The 22706-nt window shown below is 30.1% G+C and overlaps 13 protein-coding genes across 13 annotated transcripts; 9 read left to right on the plus strand and 4 right to left on the minus strand. All coding sequences in view use genetic code 12, as the record gives it.

The window, feature by feature from the left end:
• Positions 1-1578: 1578 nt before the first annotated feature.
• ADE13 (adenylosuccinase) lies at positions 1579-3024 on the minus strand (the record flags this gene model as incomplete). The annotated part of the gene is made up of 1 exon (XM_064908144.1): positions 1579-3024. One exon carries the CDS (start codon positions 3022-3024, stop codon positions 1579-1581), a length of 1446 nt encoding a protein of 481 aa, XP_064762824.1.
• Positions 3025-3443: 419 nt separating this feature from the next.
• MRP8 (Mrp8p) lies at positions 3444-4070 on the plus strand (the record flags this gene model as incomplete). The annotated part of the gene is made up of 1 exon (XM_064906049.1): positions 3444-4070. The coding sequence occupies one exon, from the start codon at positions 3444-3446 to the stop codon at positions 4068-4070; it is 627 nt and encodes a 208-aa protein (XP_064762825.1).
• Positions 3955-5309, plus strand: DFJ63DRAFT_123356 (Sec63 complex subunit). The gene has a single exon (XM_064903316.1). It carries the CDS (start codon positions 4383-4385, stop codon positions 5100-5102), a length of 720 nt encoding a protein of 239 aa, XP_064762826.1. The 5' UTR covers positions 3955-4382; the 3' UTR covers positions 5103-5309.
• A 408-nt stretch (positions 5310-5717) lies between these two features.
• SEC3 (GTP-Rho binding exocyst subunit) lies at positions 5718-9707 on the plus strand (the record flags this gene model as incomplete). The annotated part of the gene is made up of 1 exon (XM_064904914.1): positions 5718-9707. The coding sequence occupies one exon, from the start codon at positions 5718-5720 to the stop codon at positions 9705-9707; it is 3990 nt and encodes a 1329-aa protein (XP_064762827.1).
• A 90-nt stretch (positions 9708-9797) lies between these two features.
• On the minus strand, positions 9798-11127 carry DFJ63DRAFT_338527 (uncharacterized protein; the record flags this gene model as incomplete). The annotated part of the gene is made up of 3 exons (XM_064908679.1): positions 9798-9810; positions 9882-11002; positions 11122-11127. 3 exons carry the CDS (start codon positions 11125-11127, stop codon positions 9798-9800), a joined length of 1140 nt encoding a protein of 379 aa, XP_064762828.1.
• A 126-nt stretch (positions 11128-11253) lies between these two features.
• Positions 11254-13395, plus strand: DFJ63DRAFT_286423 (apyrase; the record flags this gene model as incomplete). The annotated part of the gene is made up of 2 exons (XM_064904969.1): positions 11254-13060; positions 13115-13395. 2 exons carry the CDS (start codon positions 11254-11256, stop codon positions 13393-13395), a joined length of 2088 nt encoding a protein of 695 aa, XP_064762829.1.
• A 139-nt stretch (positions 13396-13534) lies between these two features.
• Positions 13535-14161, plus strand: DFJ63DRAFT_335037 (uncharacterized protein; the record flags this gene model as incomplete). The annotated part of the gene is made up of 1 exon (XM_064908145.1): positions 13535-14161. One exon carries the CDS (start codon positions 13535-13537, stop codon positions 14159-14161), a length of 627 nt encoding a protein of 208 aa, XP_064762830.1.
• A 363-nt stretch (positions 14162-14524) lies between these two features.
• On the plus strand, positions 14525-16108 carry DFJ63DRAFT_322619 (RNA-binding GTPase; the record flags this gene model as incomplete). The annotated part of the gene is made up of 1 exon (XM_064907445.1): positions 14525-16108. The coding sequence occupies one exon, from the start codon at positions 14525-14527 to the stop codon at positions 16106-16108; it is 1584 nt and encodes a 527-aa protein (XP_064762831.1).
• Positions 16109-16144: 36 nt separating this feature from the next.
• On the minus strand, positions 16145-17659 carry DFJ63DRAFT_122712 (NAD-dependent epimerase/dehydratase family protein). Its single transcript, XM_064903312.1, has one exon. It carries the CDS (start codon positions 17187-17189, stop codon positions 16212-16214), a length of 978 nt encoding a protein of 325 aa, XP_064762832.1. The 5' UTR covers positions 17190-17659; the 3' UTR covers positions 16145-16211.
• A 469-nt stretch (positions 17660-18128) lies between these two features.
• DFJ63DRAFT_312817 (uncharacterized protein) lies at positions 18129-19040 on the plus strand (the record flags this gene model as incomplete). Its single annotated transcript, XM_064906050.1, has 1 exon — positions 18129-19040. One exon carries the CDS (start codon positions 18129-18131, stop codon positions 19038-19040), a length of 912 nt encoding a protein of 303 aa, XP_064762833.1.
• Positions 19041-19307: 267 nt separating this feature from the next.
• Positions 19308-19941, plus strand: DFJ63DRAFT_335041 (uncharacterized protein; the record flags this gene model as incomplete). Its single annotated transcript, XM_064908146.1, has 2 exons — positions 19308-19880; positions 19912-19941. The coding sequence occupies 2 exons, from the start codon at positions 19308-19310 to the stop codon at positions 19939-19941; spliced, it is 603 nt and encodes a 200-aa protein (XP_064762834.1).
• Positions 19942-20001: 60 nt separating this feature from the next.
• Positions 20002-21384, minus strand: DFJ63DRAFT_335042 (glucose-induced degradation complex subunit; the record flags this gene model as incomplete). The annotated part of the gene is made up of 1 exon (XM_064908147.1): positions 20002-21384. The coding sequence occupies one exon, from the start codon at positions 21382-21384 to the stop codon at positions 20002-20004; it is 1383 nt and encodes a 460-aa protein (XP_064762835.1).
• A 106-nt stretch (positions 21385-21490) lies between these two features.
• On the plus strand, positions 21491-22653 carry DFJ63DRAFT_122751 (uncharacterized protein). Its single transcript, XM_064903315.1, has 2 exons — positions 21491-21923; positions 21983-22653. Exons 1-2 carry the CDS (start codon positions 21596-21598, stop codon positions 22243-22245), a joined length of 591 nt encoding a protein of 196 aa, XP_064762836.1. The 5' UTR covers positions 21491-21595; the 3' UTR covers positions 22246-22653.
• The last annotated feature ends 53 nt before the right edge of the window (positions 22654-22706 follow it).

Here is a 22706-nt window from a genome sequence, read left to right on the forward strand (position 1 = left end):
TAATTATTAATTGATTTATCCAGGTGGCGGATGATCATATTATCATGAAATCGTTATTATTTAACACACACCCCCTCCCATATTATATGAGTTTGAGATTATCTCGAATCTACGTTTGCATTTTTCCCCATTTTTATTTTCCATTCATTCAATTATTACTTTTATGTTATCTTAACTTATTTATTTTGGTGGTTGGAGTATTATAAAGCATAAACTATATATAATTCATATATATTGTTGTTTATTTATTTATTATTATTAGTATATTTATTTATTTTTCCTTTTTGTATTCTCTCCTGTTGTATAATACACATGTTTAACGAATTAGAATGTCAGAATTAGAAAGAGTGTAGTCGTATCTGTACGAGTGTGTGAAAGATGAGGTTATCTGGTAGGGATTAAATTTAAATCGCACAAATTCATCCCAATTAGGAAGGGTTGATCCCATCTATCACCAAAATTAAGAACAATACAAATCATCTTCTTTTACTAGCATGATTCAACCTATATTAGTTCATTAATTCAGATTATAACAAATCAATAATTATCTATATTTATCTATTTGGGAATTCCACTAACTTCTAGTTTGAATTTAAGTTAGATGACCTGAAAAGTTGAAAATTGCTTGACAGGCTATCTCAAGTACTTGTACTAAGTTTGAATAATTTGATTTATAGCAATGTCATAGTTCTTATACTTAATTATCATTCTGATATAGATAGGATATCTAATACTAATTGATTTAGGATACTTTTGGGATTCATAATTTACCACTTCTCCTTTGTAATACACGTAATCTATATATTATCTTTATCATTTATATTGTAGAATATATCTCTATAACTCATCCTAATTAGGAAGTGTGTGATTTAACTTAATCTAAAAATAATTTCTGAAACATCACCACTTTCAACTTTTATCTCTTACTCCATCATAGCAGGAATTAGGTACATCACAATTAGTTTAATCAACATTCATATTTCTAATTATCTTGAATCTATTTAGGAATCATCCATTAGTACTAACTTCTAGGTCTATTAATTTTGATCATTTAAGTTAAGGAGTGCAAATAATTTTGAAATAAACAATTTTGAATTCCAATTTAGACGTATACGGATATGAATAAGGTTTTTTAGAGAATTTGGTTTCTTTTATCCTTTTATTTGAATATTCTAATCGTTTTACAATACGTTTTACGAATAAAATGATTCACCAATTTATATATATATATGATTATTTAATACTAACTAATTTAGATCACTATCAAGTGATACCCTTCTTTAAATATATGATTTATATATTATCAGTATGTTTTAACGTTGTAGAATCGATGTAGTTATATTACAACTCTTAACATTTAATGGGGTACTCACAAACTATTTCACCAACTCAAACTTGAATCTCAAAAGTGAATGAGTTATTAAATATATGATTTATATACTATCTTTATCAATATACTGCAGAATCGATGTAATTTCTTACATAATGTTAGAATCATGTTTCTCTAAACAAAATCATTTTTAATGGAACTATACAAAACAAAAACTCAAACTATATATTATAACTAAAATCAAAAACCTAAACACTTAATGAAACAGTTTCATCATTAATATGTTGTTTAAAAGGTTCTAAAGCCTTTGCTACATCATTTTTAATGAATTTTTCAGTTTGTTGAGGAGCTCTACCTACAAAAGTTTTTGGATCTAATAATTGATCTAATTCTCCCCATATAGGTTTGAAATATTCAGTATTTTTAACTCTTTCAATTAAATCATTATCTCCACCTTCTTGTTTTACAACAGCTGAAGCTTGATGACTTAATACTCTAATTTCTTCATGACAATCTTGTCTTGAACCACCTTTTTCAACCATGGCCATAATGATATTTTCAGTTGCCATGAATGGTAATTCAGAATTAATTCTTCTTTCAATAACTTTTGGATATACAACTAATCCACTTGTAATATTTTGCATGGTAGATAATAAAATATCAGCAGTTAAAAAGGCAGAAGGTAAAGAGATTCTTCTAATGGCAGAATCATCTAAAGTTCTTTCAAACCATTGAACAGAAGCAGTTTGAACAGCATCACTGAATAAACCACCTAAATGTCTAGCTAATGAACAAACTCTTTCACATCTCATTGGATTTCTCTTATAAGCCATGGCAGATGAACCAATTTGAGATTTTTCAAATGGTTCTTCGACTTCTTTTAAATTGGCTAATAATCTAATATCAGTAGCAAATTTATGAGCAGTAGCACCAAATGAAGCTAATGGAGATAAAACATCAATATCGATTTTTCTTGAATAAGTTTGACCAGTAACAGGATAAACATGTTCAAAACCTAATAATTCAACCACTCTTTGATCTAATTGTTCAACTTTATCATGATCACCATGGAATAAAGATAAGAATGAAGCTTGAGTACCAGTTGTACCTTTAACTCCTCTTAATCCAATATCATTTCTAGCTCTTTCCATATTTCTTAAATCCCATAATAATTCTTGAATCCATAAAGTAGCTCTTTTACCCACGGTAGTTAATTGAGCAGGTTGGAAATGAGTCCATCCTAAAACAGGTAAATCTTTATGTTCCAAAGCAAATTGACTTAATCTATTAATAACATTAACTAATTTTGGAATAATCACATCATAAGCATCTCTTAAAAAGATAAGATCAGCATTATCAGTGACGAAGCAACTGGTAGCACCTAAATGAATAATACCAGAAGCACTTGGACAAACATTACCAAAAACATGAACATGAGCCATAACATCATGTCTAACGATAGCTTCTTCTTTGGAAGCAGCTTCGATTTCTTCATCAGTGATTTCCAAATGATTTTTCATTTGTTCAATGGCTTCATCACTAATAATGGATAACCCAACTTCCTTTTCAGCAATGGCTAAGTTATACCATAATTTTCTCCAAGTTGAAAATCTATTTCTTAAGGAGAAGATTTGGGACATCTCTTTTGATGCGTATCTAGAAGATAATGGGGTACTATAAGAATCGTAACTCATGATGAATAGTTGTTGTAGTTGTTGTTGTGGTGATGGTGATAGTGAAAGTGATTGAAGTTATACACAGTATAGAACACCTTCAATTGAATCTAAAATCAAATTAGAGATTTAAAGAAAGAGATAGTTTGGTGATATAATTTTTCAACCATATATATATATTATAGTGTAATTAAATTATTTAATATAGAGCCATGATGAGATTGACTCTGAACTGGTTTTGTGCTCTTTCCCAGTTTTAGTGAGGTGATTCTTTTTTTTTTGACTTCTTATGGGATCCACACCGCTGAATCCTTACCGCCAAGTGTTTCTTCTTCCCGTCTGTGCCCCAGAAATAAACATAACCCTTCAAACTATAACTATAAATAGACTTTTTTATAATATCAAAGTTACAATTCTTTAAACTAAAACTATTATACAACATGTCTGATACAAGTAGAATCGAGCAATTGGAAGCTAAAATCGAACACTTAAGTGCTATCATTGATAAACAACTGAAAATCATTGCTAAAACTGGAGAGAAATTACTAACTTTAGAATTAAAAGATATTAAAGCTAAATTAAATTCCAGTAATACACCTCAATCCACTACGAAATTGGATTTAGATGATTATGTAACTAATGAAGATGTGGTCCAATTGGTTACGGAATTACAAGGTCAATTGGATCAAATTGAAGATCGATCTGTGATTCGTTTATTTAATAATAGTGCAGTGAATGAAGATAATGATACCTTAGAAATCTTAAGTAATAAAGATGGAGAAATTCCTGATTTTGAAGGAGTTCCAACTACTTTAGGTGAATTCAAACAATTGAGTAATGTTGATTTAATTCAATTAGGATTATTTTATGAAGTTATCTTCATTCCTCAAGAAAATCAACCATCTCAAGATCCTGATCAAATTGTTCAACAATCAAAACCAGGTTCAAAAGAATTGAAAAATCATATTGATCAAATCTTAACAAACTTCTCTAATGAAGATTATATAACCTTGTTTGATGATTTAGCAAGATACTTTGGTTTAAAATATAGAAAAGGTGGGATTTAAAAAATTTGGATAACTTAATAAAACTTAATCAGAAAACAAATTTAATATATAAAGTACTTAGTACTACCGTGTTTACTTAATATCTTCTAAATCCTCCATATGTTTCTAGAAGTCAATTGTAGTTACTTTACCTTACTTTAATATGCTTCTTACCTTTAAGCATTATAAAGTTTGACAATTTCCTGTATACAAGTATCACCACTGAAAAGGGCAAAAAAAAATTGTGTTGACGTGTGCTACTGAAAATTGGCAACAGCATAATACACACTTCATAGTTGATCTACCACACTTTTATTAGTATCAAGGACCATCATGGCAGATAATTCAACTAATTCAACGTTTACTTCCACTGAGGAACTTCCTCCTCCTGTTAAAATCTCAGTTTTAACTCCTTTAATCTATACTTTTATTTTATTATCTATATTTATCACATTTTCCATTTTATATCGTCGAAATAGAGTGAAACAATTATCTAAAATCGAACCAATCTTTGGTGAAAACCATCCTAAGAGAATATATGAGTTCTTGAAACAACAAGTTATCGATCAACCTGATAATAAACCTCATGAAAAAGTATTGAAGGCTGCCTTATTAAGAAGAAGTGTTGAAGCAGTTAGAAGAACCATGAAATTAAAAGAAAATCAACCTATTTTTAATAAATTATATCAAGATGGTTTAATTGGGGATGATGTTTATAAACAATTTGAAATTGAAATGAAATTACAAGAATTGGAATTTAGAGAAATCTTGACTGAATGTGAAACATTTAAAAAGGGTTGGGTTCAAACTTTCATACCTTTAAGTCATGAAATTTGTTTTAATGAAGCTTTAAGAAGAAGATTATATAGTATGGATGATAGATCTGAAAGTTTGATTGAAATGTGGGAATATTTTGGTGAAAAATTAGGTGGTGAATCAGAAAAGAAAGAAGTTAAACCAATCGAAGCTGCTACTGATGAAGTATCAGAATCAACTAATGAAAAGAGTACTGCTGCAAAGAAGAAGAAAGCTACTAAGTCTGGAAAGAAGTAATCAACCGTCTTCATTCTTCCCCATTGCATTAATAAAAATTGTATTTATATATATATTTCTGTAAGTACCCTATTTATTAGATAAATCATCATTTATCAATAATACAACTTAATATTTGATAACTTTACATATGTAACAATCCCAGACTTCAATTGTATACAAGCTGAAGACTCTTCTTACAACATACTTGATCAATATATTCATAAGAATTATAATTGTGGTCAACGCATAACAAACAAACAAACGACAAAAAAAGGTACCAGAAAAAAAGAATGAAAACAAACTTGATTCAAACATTCCCAGTCAAATTATATTGGATAGTCCACCATCTTCATGGATTAGATCAATTCGTTACATTGATCCATCGCTATATCATAATCGCTAGTATAGTCTTCTTCAGCGTAATTGATTATCATGAAAAGAACCATATTGCCGAACAACAATGGACAGCCTCCTCCTCCTCCACCACCACAACAACGATATATACAAACTCAACCACAACAACAACAAAGAGGGATTGGCAATGGTGCTGGTAGACCACAGATTGGCGCTCCTACTTCTATGTTGAATGTGGGTGGTGTCCCACGTCAACAAATTCCTGTTCCAGTACAGGGTATGCCTCTTTCAAGACAACAACAACAACAACAAACTGGACCACCACAACATGCGCAACCAAGATTTCAATCCATGGATCCCATGCAACAACGACAACTTGTGGCGGACAAATTGATGAAGGATTGTCACTCTAAAACTCATTTAGATCAAAGGAATAATAGAACCGTCATTGAAACCTCATATCAAACCCATTTAATGGTTAAAGAATTTTCATCATATCCTGATAAAGCTCCTCCTCCCAATGTACCCCTTGGATCAATAAAGACAAGAGTATTGGTACTTTGTATGAAATATAGTGGAAGAGTGTTATTACAAAAGGGGAAGTTGAATGAAGAACGGAATCTTTATCAAATTGGAAGAACTTGGGATTTAGATGAATTAAAATCAGTTACGAAATTAGCTAATAATGGATTTATATTATCGTTAAATAAAGTTTATTTCTGGGAAGCTAGTGAAAATCCTGATTTAGTGTTTAAATTCCTTAGATCATTAGTGGAAAGTTTTGGTCAATTTACCGGTAAATATCCTCAATTAGTAGGGTTAACTCCTGAAAGTTTACAATTACCTCCATTAAGAAATGGTAGAAATGGAAGTACTCTGAGTCCTTTACAACAACCTCAAGCACCATTACAACTGACACCAGTTCAAGCTCCTCAACAACCGGCCCAACAAGCTCGAGCAGGGTCTAAAGTTGAAGATCCTTATAAAGATTATGATTTCACATCTAATGGTAAATTACCTATGAAACCAATGAAAGTATTACTGGTGGATAGAACAAATGCTAGTCCTTCTACTTCAAGCTATGATCTATCAAAAACTACTCCAAGAACTTCAACTGGTTCAAGTCATCCTTATCGTAATAATTCATTATATGAACAATCAAATACAAGTCAAACCAGTAGTGATGCTCATAGTTTTGTGTTTGGTGAGGCTCCATCTCAATCACAATCATCAATTCCTAATTCAATAAGAGAAGAATCTCCCGAACGTAAAATTCATGAATATGCTAAACAAGCTAGTAACTCTCCGTTAAGAAAATACAAATCATTGATTGATCCACAACCATCAAGGACATCATCTCAATCACATGAAAATGAAAATCTCGAATCTGCTGCTGCATTAGGTTTGAAATTACAACAGCATTTAGAATCAGGTGAAGATCTTCCTATTATCAAGAAGACTACCTCTCAACAAAAACAACTACAAGAGAATCAATTTGTGAAAGATTTTGCTCATACTATTCCTGAAACTCAACCATTAAATAAATCAGCTAGAAGTTCCTTAATTGGTAAATCACCCGATTTTGGTATTGAAGAAATAACAGATGAAAGTGATACTGAAGAAACAAAATTAGCCAAATCAGCTTCAACTTCTTCAAAAATTAAACCATTATCAAGATCAAATTCTCAAAAATTATTAAACTCAAGAATCGTTCCTCCAAAAATAAGACAACAATCTATTGATAAAGGATTAGGTATAAATGCCAGCAATAGTAATAATAGTGTCATTCCTGATGATCCACTTAATGCATCTATGCAAGAATTACAAAACATGCTTGATAACCAATTGAATTTCAATAAAGTTAAAGATATACCAGTGGTAGACGATGATGATGATGATGATGATTTAAATAAAGTCCCATCTCAATTCCCTCCTGTTCATAAAAGAGATTTTTCTTATGATGAAGCTTATCCAGATTCTCATGAACAAGAACCATCATTAAACGTGGCTAAGAAAGATGGTAGTGTCATTCCATTAACCAATGAACTGTTGATAAAAATTGATAAAGATAATGATGCTGAAGATTTCTTTGATGATGCCAATTGGTCCATAACTGATAACAGTGATTCTATTATTAAAAAGTTAACTAAGGAATTGAATAAGGTTAAAATGCAAAATGTTGATGTATTGATGGATATAAATTTCGGTAATAGTACCATTGCCAAGGATGCCAATACTGCTATGAGTGAAGTACAAAATTTAAGTCATATTTTTAAGAAATTAGAAATTGATTTTAGTAAAATTACTCCTGAAATCAATGCTATTGAAACTGATTCTCAAGGTTTACAAGTTAAATCAATTAATAAAAAGATTTTATATAATGATTTAAAGAGTATTTTACAAAAAGTTAAGATTGATCCTCAAGATTTGAAATTCATTGCTTCATTTGAAGAATTTGATAGATTACCTAAAGTTGAAGTTCTTGAATCTAAATTATTAGAACTTTATAATGCATCCAGTACCATTAAAGATGATGAAGAAAATGAAAGTTTAAGTTCAATTAAAGCGCTTAAACAATATCAATCCAATTATGAAGTGGTTGGAAAGAAATTTATCAAACATGCTCTTGGATATCTTTCTATTCAATTTAAAAATATTGTCGATAAATTCAGTGCTAATTTGGATCGTTTCACTGCTCATTTATTATTACGAGAATTAAGTGGGTTAACCGTTTATTCTGGTATAACGTATTTCATTAAAGAAATTGGATCAGTTGAATTCTTAGAATTTAATCAATTGGTAAATTCATTATTTTCTCGATTCTTTGATCAATTCATTAATAATAAATTAAGAAATCATGGTAGTCTTACTTATTCATCTACATCAACTACCGCCAGTCTTAATCTTTCTCAATCATTGGATGAAACTGTTCCATTAAAACAATCAAGAACATTAAGATTATCTAAAAAGATGAGTAAATTTAGTGGAATTGGTCATGATCAAGTTGAAGAAAAGAATGAACAAAAACTTGAATCATTAAGAAGAAGTGCCTCTATGAAATTAGGTCATGGTATTGAAGATCCAAAGTTTGTTATTCAAGTGATTGAAGAATCAAAAGATTTAATTGCTTTGGTACAATATTTCATTATGGTATTTTTCCATATTGATAAAGATTCAGTCGATTTCACCGATTATTTACATGTTCATTCTTATGATGAAAGAATGAGATTGGCTGATGAATTACCTAGTAAATCGATAGAATCATTAGAAGACGGAAAGATTCATTCATCAATTGAATTGATTCAGAATTTAACTTCACTTTTTGGTCTGTACATTAATATCCATATTAAGAAACTTAATCCCGTTGATCTTAATGTGCCGGTTATTTTACTTTATTTGGAAAATGTAGGTAATGGATTACAAAATTCAAATCAAGTTTATCTTAAGAATAATTTCATTGATAAATTTAAAACTAAAATATTGGATGATTGGAATAAATTCATTCAAACTCAAATTGATCTGTTGAATAATTCAATTATTGTGGCTAAAAGTGGAATTTTACAACCAGTTAAGAATATCAATCAATTATTATTAATCACTGAAGCTTCATTAGAAAGTCATCAGTATGAATTAAGAGGTAGTAAAGTAAGAGAATTGGTTGATACATCATATAAACAAATTACTGATGCTTTAGTTCATTTATTTATGAGAGATGATCCATTACTTAAAAAGAATGAACTTGATGATAAAGAAAGAGAACATAGAAATGTCACTATACTTCAAAACTTGTATTATATATTAGAAGAATTAACATCTATTTCAAGATCCAATTCTACTAAGACTATGAAACTGAGATTAGATACGATCTTTAATAATGTGGAAGAAAGTTATTTCCAAAGATTATTGCATAAAAATATTGGTAAATTAATTGAATTTGTTACCAATTATGAATCATTAGAAAAGATGAGTAGTGGATCAAGTAATAAGAAGTATAATAAAAAGTATGTCAAATCATTATTAACTAATTATACCTCAAAAGAACTTCAAGTTAAAGCAGGAGAAATTTATCATAAATTAGAGAAACATTTCATTACAGGTGGAGATATGTTTGAAAAGGACTTGTTAGAAAAATTATGGCAAGACATGGAACAAGAATTCATTGATTATATTACAAGATTAAACAAAATCATTAGAAATGATTTTGATAGAGATATTGATTATGGTATTGGTAGACAAGAAATCCATGTTATATTTAAATCTATTCATTAAGAGAAATTCTAATAATAAGCACCCCGACCTGAATATTCCTTTTCAGTGGTGGTTGAAGTAGTTGATCCATTTTTAAATGGATCATAAGGTTCAATGTTTGATACTGGGATTTTACTTCCTAAAGGCCATTTTGAATCATGATTAATATCGGTCCAATCGACTACTTTATCAAACTTTAAATTATTATTTTCCTTTTCAAACTTTAAATTCAATTTGATCAATTGATCAAATAAATAAGACATATCATTTAACGTTATTTGACTCGAATTAAAAATCAGTTTATTAATATCTAATGTGGACAATGAATTTAATTTATTTAATAAATTATCATTTCTTTTATTCAAGATTTTATTCTTTAATTTATTGGTAGATTCATCAACTCTTTTACTTTGTAAACTTAATAAACTAAAATGGACCAATCCAATAGCATGACCTAATTTATCTTGTTGATAATTTTCAATCGATAAGAATAACCCAGTATAAGCTTGAGAATACTTTTCAATGATATTCAAATATTCAATCCAATGACTTGAATCAAGTTGGATATTATTACTGGCTTGTAATTCAACTATCATATTCTTTAGACTTCTTATTTCATTATTAACATAAACAGCAACTCTAGCCAAGGTTCCATTATTGGTAGTTTGAAATGCTTCATTCTCATTGAATTGACCTCGATTTATCCATGATGATTTAGATAAGATCGACATCTGTATACATACTTCTGCTACTTTATTGACAAAAGTGTATAAGGTTGCATTATGAGATTTTAGTGATATACCAAATAGACTATACGATATTGATGTTTTGAATAAGTTGACCACTTGTTTCCATTTTTCATTTGATTCTTGTTGATTAGAATATTCCTCATCTATGATCTCATTAGTTAATTCAGATCCAACTTTGATATATATGAAAGCAATTGAAATTAAGACAAGTTCAATTTCATTCAATAGAGTCCATCTGATGTTATGTATCGACTCAGTTGTATCATTTGATCCTGGTCTTTTGATAGTTAGTTTCTTCTTTAAATCTTGTATCTTATCCTTAACAGGACCAATATGGACATGAGACCACGGTATGGATCCACTTGCAATTGGAAGCTTGGCAGCAAACATTTTAACCCCCATCAAGTCATCCTTTCCACTCTCTGTCCTGGCAAACTGTAATATCTCTTCCAAATATTGTTCTATACTGATTGCAAATCTTACAGATTCATTATAATTGGTGATAGATGTGTTGTTCAATGAAGCTCTCAAAGATATGAGATGAGCAGGAAAATCATTGGATGATGCCTTCAATGATATGGGCAACGGTGGGGTATCAGGAAACACTATCATGTTGATTAGTATCAAATTTGTTTCAGTCTTTCTAAAGAGATCTGGTGATACTTTATATCTCTCTATATCCCCACACCCATATCATTTTTGGCGTATCACACTTTGAACGCGAAATTGTTTGTTGCGACAAAAGACAGCACAAACAAATTTTAAATAGTGAAGACGATCTTGTTATGAATCAAGAAGAGGTCAGGTTAAGTAACACCATGGACGAACGAGACAATGGCAAGAGCTCATCTGGTGACTCTGGTGATTATAAGTATGGGATTGTGATTGACTCTGGTTCATCAGGATCTCGTATCCAGATCTATAGCTGGGAAGATCCTGCCAAAACATTGAAATCATCATCTCAAGATGATAAGGTTACCTTGTTATCACCACCAAAGATCATCCAGAAGAAAGATTGGTCAATGAAGATTAGTCCTGGTATATCATCATTCCATTCCACCACTAAGAAAATATGGTCTCAACATTATTCCAAGTTAATGAAGTTTGCTCAAGATATAATCCCGGTGGAAAGACATGCGGACACACCTATATTTGTGTTATCAACTGCTGGTATGAGATTAGTAGAACCAAAGCAACAAAAGAAGATTCTTGAAGAAACATGTAGTTCAATTCAAAAGAATACTCAGTTCTATTTACCCAATTGTAAGGAATTTGTGCAAATCATTGATGGGGAAACTGAAGGAGTTTATGGATGGTTAGGATTGAATTATCTTATGGGTCAATTCAATAAATATGATCCTCAATCAAATGAACATGAATCAATTGGGTTTATGGATATGGGAGGTGCTTCTACTCAAATTGCATTTGTCCCTTCATCTGCTGAAGAAGTTAAAAAACATAAAGAAGATTTATCAACTGTTACATTAAGAAATATTGATGGTACAACTCAAGAATGGAATGTATTTGTTGAAACATGGTTAGGATTCGGAGCCAATGAAGCCAGAAAAAGATATTTGGAACAACTTATAAACCTTTCTCATATTAATCCTCTGGTGGGGAATGAAATTAGTGATCCATGTTTACCAAAGGGAGCTAAATTGAATTATGAATTTGAATCAAAGACTTATAAAGTTAATGGTATTGGTAATTATCAACAATGTGTGAGAACTATGTATCCTTTATTATTAAAGAATATCCCTTGTAAAGATGAACCATGTTTCTTTAATGGTATTCATGGTCCAAAACTTAATTTTGATAAAGATAAATTTGTTGGGATTTCAGAATATTGGTATACTGCCAATGATATTTTTCAAAGTGGAGGAGAATATAATTTTCATGGTTTTAATGAAAAAGTACGAGATTATTGTGAAAGTGATTGGGAATCGATTTTATCTAGATCAAAATATGGAGAATTTTCAAATCTTGATCCCGATAAGTTTTTAAAAGATGCTTGTTTTAAGGCTAGTTGGGTTATGAATATTTTACATGAAGGGTTTGAATTACCTCGTTTAGGACTTGATATTCCTGATGATGATAATTCTGAAGGTGATGAATCAAGAAAAGAAATCGCTAATGTTCATGTCCCTTTCAAATCTGCTGATTCTATTAATGGTGAAGAATTATCTTGGACATTAGGTAAGATCTCATTAGTTGCATCATCTCAAATTAAATCATCAGAGAAAAATTCTAAATATAATATTGGTATTTATCCCAGTAAGATTTCTGGTAAATCTTTTGTATCGGGAAGTGGAATTCATTCTGGAAAAGCAAGTGGTTATGGTTCTGACGATGATGATGGTGAAGATATAAGTCCTAAATCAGTATTTTCAATTTTACTTGTATTATTATTACTTTACTTTATCTATCATTATGGAAAAGCTCATTTTGGTACTTTACAACATAAATTTAGAAGATTTCAACTTCCTTATCCTATTAAAAGAGCTATAGTTACTACTACATCAAAGATTCCTGGCTTGAAAAATGTCATTAATGATTATCAATTCTTTAGAAATGAAGATAATCTTGATGAAAGTATTTTACCCATGACATCAACCACCACTAATCGTAATGTATCAGGAGTATCATCCCCAGCATTACCACCTTTACCATCACTTTCAGATCAAAACTCCAAACAATATGCTTCCGTATTAAGAACTAGACTGAATATAAACCTTACTGATGAAGATCAACAAGAGAGAACAGGAAGTCCATTCACATCCCCTGAACCACAATCACAACAATCACAACAAACCAAAAATTTAAATACATTTATAAATAAACCATTTGTGGTTCCAAAGAGAAGTGGTGTCTATCATCATTTAAGTGAAACCAATAGTAAAGATACCTTAAATCGTATTCCTAGTGCTAGTTCTATAAACAGAGGTAAAACTCCTAATTAGCCATAAACCATATATATTCTTAATAGACAATTTATTTAAAAAAAATGCGTAAACTCTTTTGCGGCATAAATTCAACTTAACTCTTTTTTTGGATATTTCTTTTTTATATATATACCATCTACTTTTCTCTAAGACCACAATGAAGGCTATATTGATATTATTAGTTGGTTTAGCCTGTATATCATATTCATCACCGATTCCAAGAAGAGAACTGATTGAAATTATAGTTACACCTCAAGATTTAAAAAATGCCGCTGAGTACGCTGTGGTTAAAATTCCTGAATTAAAGGATAATTTTAAAACATTGGTTAAACAAAAGTTATTGAATAGAATTATATCTAAAGATTTTCAACAATTGATTACAGAAGTTGATCCAATAACTGGTAAAGTATCATTGTCAAGACTGCCAATGCCGCAACAATCTCAACAGCCGCTAACAATTTCAAATGGTGGTGGTGGTGGTGCAACTCTGGAAAAAAGCGCTGGTAATGTTCCTTCTCAAGATATTCGAATCCAATTACCTAAAGATCCAGGTTTAGTTACTACTATTTTAAAAGGTGTTGAAGAAGCTGATGATAATACAACTATGGGGTCAAAAGATACATTTGAAACTGATTGTACTGATGATGAATCTGCTGGTGAAGAAAATGAACATGTGGGATATAACCGTCCTTATAAAACCAAGACCAATCATAAAGATATGGGAATCAAAGGAGGTAAGCTAGATCCACCTGATCCATTTGATGATAATGAAGATGAAGATTAGAATTATTGATTGTTCTTTTAATTCATTTGGTATACTGTTTTCTCATAAACTTTGATCAAAATCAACAATTATTTAACTTATATGCCTTTTAGTCATATACATTATTTTCCAACTGATTCTACAAATATATATACTTTATAGTTATTACTATATATAATCAATAGTAAGTTATATGTATTTTGGTAGCAAATAAATGCTGCAAATATATTTTTTTTCTTTTTTTTATTATGGGAGTCGTTGTATGCAGTCCGGTGTCATCTCTTCTCACATTTTTTTTTCTTCAGAAGGTATAACTATTGAAAATAAACTTATGTATATACAATTTATATTAAATTTGATATATAGTTAAAGCAAGTAGTCATCATGAGAGTCAAGAAGCCTACATCCAAGAGAACCACTACCCGTATGAGGGAGGGTATCAAGAAGAAAGCAGCAGCTCAAAACAGAAAGAACAGAAAGAATGCTAAGAAGGATGTTACTTGGAAATCAAGAGTTAATAAAGATCCTGGTATTCCAGCTAGTTTCCCTTATAAACATAGAATTCTTGAAGAATTAGAAGAACAAAGAAGAGTTGAACGTGAGAAGAGAGAAGCTTTGAAATTACAAAAACAACAGGAACGTGCTGAAGCCTTGGCTAGAGGTGAATTAGTGGATGATGCCATGGATCAAGATGATGATGAAGATGATGAAGAAGATGATGGTCAAGGTGGATTAGCTGCTTTGTTAGAATCTGCTCAACAAGCTGCTAAGAAATATGATGGTGATGATGATGATGAAGATGAAGAAGATATGGAAGATGAAGAAGATGATGTTCAATATGATCTTGATATCACTGTTGATGAAGATGATCAAGATCATAGTGAAGTTGATAAATCTCGTAGAGCTTACGATAAAATTTTCAAAACTGTGGTTGAAGCTGCTGATGTTATATTATATGTCTTAGATGCTAGAGATCCTGAATCTACCAGATCAAGAAAAGTTGAACAAGCTGTATTACAAAATCCTGGTAAAAGATTAATCTTAGTATTAAATAAAGTTGATTTAATTCCAACCAATGTCTTAAATCAATGGTTAAATTTCTTAAAATCATCATTCCCAACTATTCCAATCAAAGCATCCCCAGGATCAACTGGTTCAAATTCATTTAATAAGAATTTAACTTCAGCCATGACATCTCAAGCTTTATTACAAGCTTTAAAGAGTTATGCAGCTAAATCAAATTTAAAAAGATCAATAATAGTAGGTGTAATTGGATATCCTAATGTGGGTAAATCATCTATAATAAATGCTTTAACCAATAGACATGGAAATAATTCTAAAGCATGTCCAGTAGGAAATCAAGCTGGTATTACAACTGCTATGAGAGAAGTTAAAATTGATAATAAATTAAAAGTCTTAGATTCACCAGGTATAGTTTTCCCTGATGAAATCATTAATACTAAGAAATTATCTAAAGTTCAACAAGAAGCAAAATTAGCTTTATTATCTGCTCTTCCACCTAAACAAATCATAGATCCAATTCCAGCTGTACAATTATTATTAAGAAAACTTGCTAAAGATAATGAAATGGCTGATGGTTTAAAAGCATATTATCAATTACCTGCTCTTCCATCCGCTGATTTAGAAGAATTTTCCAAACAATTTTTAATTCATGTTGCAAGAAGTAGAGGTAGATTAGGTAAAGGTGGTATTCCAAACTTAGGTGCTGCTGCTTTATCTGTGTTAGCTGATTGGAGAGATGGTAGAATCATTGGTTGGACCTTACCAAAATCATCCAAAGCTACTGCTGATAAAGCTTTAGAAGATTATAATCCTGATGCCCCAAAGAGTTCATTAAGAGGAGATAAAGAACCACCAAAAGTTGAACAAACTACTATTGTTAGTGGTTGGGCTAAAGAATTTGATCTTGATGGATTATTAGGCGATAATTTTGGACTTGAAGCTTAGATTAAAATTTTAGTTAAACAAATCTCATGTATATTATTATTATTATATATTTTTTATAAAAAAAAATTTCAATTCAAACTATTTAGATTTATTTATTGTAAACCTATTGAGCAAGGTAATATTCAATATATTCTTTGTTATTAGCAGCTGCCCAAGGTTTAATATAGAAATCAGTATGATGTTTAAGATCTAATGTTGGTTCCCAATCAAGTAATGCTCTAGCTCTTTTATTATTAACAATAATTGAAGTATTAAACCCATTAAGAAAGATGTTTTCTTCAGCGGTTGGTTCACCCAAAAAATTGATGTTTCCTTTAAACCCTAAATCTTTAGCTGATTGAGTAACAAATTCTGGAGCTGAGAATGATTCATGAGTGACATCAAAGATTGGTAAATCAAAGGTAGAAGAATTATATAATTCAAATTTTTGAATAACTTTAGTAAGGAAACGTCCTAAATCAGTTACATGAATCCAACTTGTTACTAAATCTTTATTAATAGGAAGATTAATATCGGTAGAATCATTTTTAATTACAGCTTGTACCACTTGAGAGAAAAACACTGCTAAAATTGGAGAATTCTTACCGTATAATAAACCAGGTCTAACAATAATAGTGGGTAAATCATCCTTATAAGATAAAAGTTGTTGTTCAAGAGCAGGTCTCCAACTGACTAATGGTTTAACTTGACCATCCTTAGCGAAATGATGTTCATCCACAGTATTAACATTATCATTACCATGAACCCAAGCACCACTAATATAAATAAATCCTACTTGATAACCAGTTGATGTTTTAATGGCCACTAATTTTTGAGCAATTTGAGGGGTACTAGTTGGAGTACCTGATAAATCAATAACATGAGTGATGTTCAAAGTAACGATAGAATCAAGATAATTCATATCACTGGTGGTATGTAAAATTGGAATGATTTCATCTTTTAATAACAATTGAGCTTTTTCAGTTGATCTGGCCAAACCATAAACAATGAAATTTTGTTGACGTAAGATGATAGCAGCTTCATGACCAATGAATCCAGTAGCACCAATCAATAAGACCTTTTTATTATCAGTAGTAGACATGTTTGTATTTGTATTTGTTGTTGTTGTTGTTGTGATAGTACTTCGAAATGGGATGATGATGATATGAAAGGAATTGTGGATGTATTTATACCCAATTAATTGTTTGCAGACTTGACTTTCCCAATGAAGTTAATAGCCGCAACACCTTCCTATTTGGGACTGTGGATCCTAATTAGGATAATGGCCGTCAAAATGAAATGTCATTCATTTTTTTAAACAGATTATCACCGATTTATTGATGATAGTTTGATTCTGAACTCGGTGATACTGATCTGAGATATATAAGCACTAGCAGATAGTATAATCATTTTAAATGACATAACTTAAAAATCCTATTTACGATGTGATATAATCTTCTATGGGGAAAGTTGATTAACTATATTATAATATGCAGGAAAAGTGGAAAATTTAAAGAAGCGCTTACCAATACTTTATCTCCTTTTAAATCCATAATACAATTAGCTATCATCGGTTAGCAACCCTTGATTTAATCCAATTCCACCAGAAATCTCCCAACCCCAGAGCTATACTTCTCCTTAGTTAAGTTGAGCCTCATATGGGGGCGAATTACTATTGGATTAACATACTTTTCATAATATTTAATTGTTGTTAGAGTAAGAATATATAACAAATTTGGAAAAAAAAAAAAGATCACAGTGAGTTCTTTAATTGCATTATTTTTATGATGATTGATAATAATATCCTAAGGCATATCTTGCAGTTACAATGATAAAACCCAGACAGACGGAGTTAAGTAGAGGGATGTTTGCATGCTTAGTTATTTAAAATCAAGCTATGTAACTGTAGTTTGACTCCTTGGAAAAGTTAAAAATATGTAGGGATATTTCAAGTATCTTCGAGAATTTGATTTGGAACTTATCTCAAAATAAAAGATTGTAAAGTTGGTTAATTCTTCATCTTCTTCTTCTTCGTCTTCTAATGACTAAAGTTTCAATTTCAATTATCGGTCTCAGTGGCCTTTTAGGACCTCCAGTTTTAGAAGCTATTAATTCTGGCTTATTTGATAATAAAATTAAATTCCCCGTTAAAGCATTATCAAGAAAACATCAAACTTCCACTGAAAAAGTGGAATACATTCAAACTGAATTGACTAATGATGTCATTCCATTCATTGTTGAATCCTTAACTGGGGTTGATGTTATCATTGAATTAGTGACTCCAATTCCAACTTTATTAAACACTCTTGAACAAATTGTTGAAAAAGTTGCCCCTAAGATTTATATTCCTTCTCAATTTGGAGTTGATATTGGACAAGTTGCGACTTATTCTCCTGGATTTTTATCAAACAAATCCAAACATGCTAATGCTATTAAAAATCCAAACGTTAAGACTATTGATGTTGTTACGTCATTATTCGCTCATGAAGGTAGTTTCTTATATGAATATGTTGGTCTTGTTGGTATCAATACTGAAGATAAAACCATTGTTCAAAGAGGTTCTCCATCAACTAAATTTTCCATTACCAAGGTTAGAGACATTGGATTTTCATTAGTTTCAATTGCTACTTTACCAGTAGAAACTATTCCAACTCCATTTAGAATCCTGAGTGATATTATCACTTATCAAGATGTTATTGATAGATATGAAGCTAGTCATAACGTAAAATTAAGTACCGTTAAAACTCTCACTAAGGAGGAAACATTACAAGAATTGAACCTGAATTTCACCAAAGACTTTAACTTTACTGATAGTGATTTCACCATGGATAAATTCGTATTATATGTTAATGATATTATTGCTCAAGGGTTTAATAAGGGTGCTGATTTCACTAATATTCATAATGAATTAATCAATCCAAAGGAATCGTTATGGAAATGGAGTAAATATTAGTGTTGGTTTGTATATGATTATGCTAACATCGATCAAATCTATGGTTGATTTCAAAATAATAAATTATGTTGCAAAATATATATATGTAAAAAAAATTCTAAATATAATTTGCGCATCCAAAATATTTTCAAATTCCGATCGGCTCATGTTTGCGGTGGTTCCAGAACTTTAAACAGAAAAAATTCAAACTATGAAGAGAACACGAAAGTAATTACTTGGATCAAACCATTCATCCAAACTGACAATTATAGAGTCAATTACATCAAGATGATTCCAGTGCTATTGAATGCTCTCGAACAATTTGATACTTATTCAACCCAACTCTTAGCATCCAATCGTTTGACTTCATCCTTAATTATAACTCCCTTAAGTAAATTCATAACTCAATTCTTAATTATATCATTCATTGGTCTTATAAGTTATGAAACTTTATATTGGAGTGGGATTTATTTGAATGTATGGGAGTATCATGCTAAGGATATCTTTAAAGAAATCCCTATTCATTGTGCTCATGTTTATGTTCGATTGAATTTAATTGATCAAGCTGATGAAGATAAATTAAATCAATATTATCAATTGAAAAGAAAATATCATATTTTAAAACTATTAGATTTAAATCATTGGAATAACTTAAATCAAACAAGTCAAGAATTATTTAAATTAAATCGATTCGTAAAGTATCATTTTGAATTTAGTCCTGAAGATTTCGAAATGAATCAAGATCCCGAATATGGTTCAAATATTGGTCATTTAAGACAAAAAGTTTTAAATTTATTTAATGAATCAGATATTTATAATGCCTATAAACCAAAAGATCAAAAATTAATCAATACAAATCATGTATTAATCTTTAATAATATAAATGATCAAGTTCCATTTGATCAGGATTTACAATATTTAAGTAAATGTAACATTGAAACTGGTAATATCATAGATTGTATAATTTGTTTATAAAAAGTGATTATAACTCATCATTTAATGAATATCTTTTTTGTTTAATAATATTCAAATCTAATAATCGTTGTTCAGTTATAGTCCATAATTTGATGATTCGTTCTAATTTGGATTCTAAACTTAAACTTTGTAATTTACTTAATTCTTCATCTATATTCTCTCGATTAATATTGGTTCCATTCCCATTATTATTATTATCATCATCTTGAGTTAAATCATTAGCTGACATGAATTGACTAAGAGTTTTATCATATTCAATATTATATTCAATATCTTCCACACCCCCATAGTCTTCACCATCTACCTCGTCATCATCCTCCTCGTCATCCTCCTCTCCCTCTCCTTCATCTTCATCATCCACATCATTAAACATGAAATTATTTAAATCATATTCAATAAATTTAGGTCCTTTATAAATAGGACTATTCGATAATTCCAGTTTATTAAACATACCATGACCTGCATTAGTATCATCTTGAGAACTACTTCCACCTCCAGCTTGATTTATGAAGTTATATTCATTTTCATTATCATCTCCATTACTACCATTATCATTCAAATTATTATTAGTAGTATTATTATTATTATTACTATAAAGACTTAAGATTGATTTATTAACCAATCTATAACATTGATTCCGTAATGATAGATCAAATAATAATCGTAATTCATCCGGTAAATCCTTTTGATCTTCAATATTCTTCAATGTGGGATCGAAATTAAAACATAATAAACTCATAGTGATTTCTAATTCTTTCAATAATTTAAATGAATTCGATACTTTATTAATCAAATTCTCTCGTACAAATCCCAAAATATTATTAAGGAATATACTTTCATCATCATTATCTTTCAAATTAGCATTTAATTTATGATCTCTAATCATTTCAATCAAATTTAATCGTAATAATTTAAAATGTAAAAGATTATTAGTATCTAAGATTGTAGGGAAATATTCACTTATTTTTTTAATGGCTTCAGTAATTGATCCTTTTAAAATCAATAATTTAATCTCTTTCCTTTGTTTGATAGTAGAGTATCCTGAAGTTAGATTGGTTTTAAAATAAGGTAAATTATATTGATTAGAATTATTCTTGGATAAAGGTTGAGATCGATCATGATCATCAAAATAATGTTCAACCATATTAGTGAATTCATTATTGTTTAATGAGTTCATATTGCGAATGAATTGAATCGATCGATCATTGACATTTATGTTAGATTGATGTTGATGATTAGGATGATGGTGTTGGTTGTCATCATAGGGTAAGGATTTATAGACATCGATATTCAATTCTTTTGAGAAACTAATGGCTGCTTCTTGATATCCTTCTTGAATGAAGTAGTTCAAGATCAAATTGTTGATCTTCTCTTTGGGAATACTTGCCATGGCCCCTTAATGATTGATTCTGATCTTGTTGCCTTTATCTCATATCTATTTAATTATGGGCTGCCATTTTTTTGGATTGTGTGGTTTCAGTCATAATTTTGTGGGGCTTACATAATTTGTTAGTCATCTTGATTTCTCCCCCTACTTTACTTACAGCCAAATCTCTTTATTTATTTGCAACACCATTCATGACATGTAATCAATCATCATCATGTCATCAAAGAAAGGGAATAAATCAATAGTTGAAGCTGTGGAAGCTGAAACTATGGTTCGCGATTACTTACGTGATCAATATCGTCCATATTCAATTACAGATTTAGTGCTTAATTTACATAATCAAATCACCAGATCTGATATGAGTATAATCTTACAAACCTTAATTGAATCAGGAGATATTATAAGTAAGACGTTTGGGAAATTCACATTCTATTTATATAAGGAAAGAGAAGGTGAAGAGGTTGAGATTGATTCTAATCAATTGATCAAATTATCAACTGATGTGAATATGATCAATAGTCAACTTAATCAAGTTAAACAAGGTATGACATATATATATATATAATAAAGAGTAATCCATCATTAATACTAACTAACATAGATTATCAAAGGCTTTTACAAGCACCCAATGAACAAACTTTGAAACAAGAGATTAGAAATAAGCAATTATCCATAAGAGAATTAGAATCGAAGATTGTTCATTATCAATCTCATTTAAGTAAACAAAAGACAACTTCAACTTCATCATCCCTTGAAATGATTAAATCTCATTATAACAAGTTGATAACTATTAATAATGATCGTAAAAAGATTGTATGTATAGTCATCTACTCTAAACTATACCATATCAGAACTCTCTACTAACAACTCTCTACAGTTAATTAACTTTTTGGATATGTTTAGTGAGAATTCACCTGAAACAGATATGGTTAAACTTTTAGTAAGTTCTACATCTAATTAACAATTATAATTAATGATACATATACGTACTATACTAACTATTCTTTAGAATGATATAGGGATTGATAATGAAGAATTCAATCACTGTAAACAACAACTGAATTTTGAAAAGTATTGAACTCCGTTGAACTTAATTCCCTATTGTTTGATACTGTTTGATACCGCCTCTCTTTTTTTAAGTATGATATCATCAGTTTAAAGTGCCAGCAGAATCATACAGCAACAGAAAAAAAAAAAGAAGGATAACATTCTTTTGAAACAAAAAGCTTAATTCAACTTCAAGATATACAGTTACTAACCACCACAATCAGGGTTCAATTAGATCTCCATAGCCCTATTACTAACTATTGCCAAGACAGTTTTAC

Source organism: Scheffersomyces coipomensis (genome assembly GCF_036884675.1).
Source record: "Scheffersomyces coipomensis strain NRRL Y-17651 chromosome Unknown DFJ63scaffold_3, whole genome shotgun sequence".
Classification (NCBI taxonomy): domain Eukaryota; kingdom Fungi; phylum Ascomycota; class Pichiomycetes; order Serinales; family Debaryomycetaceae; genus Scheffersomyces; species Scheffersomyces coipomensis.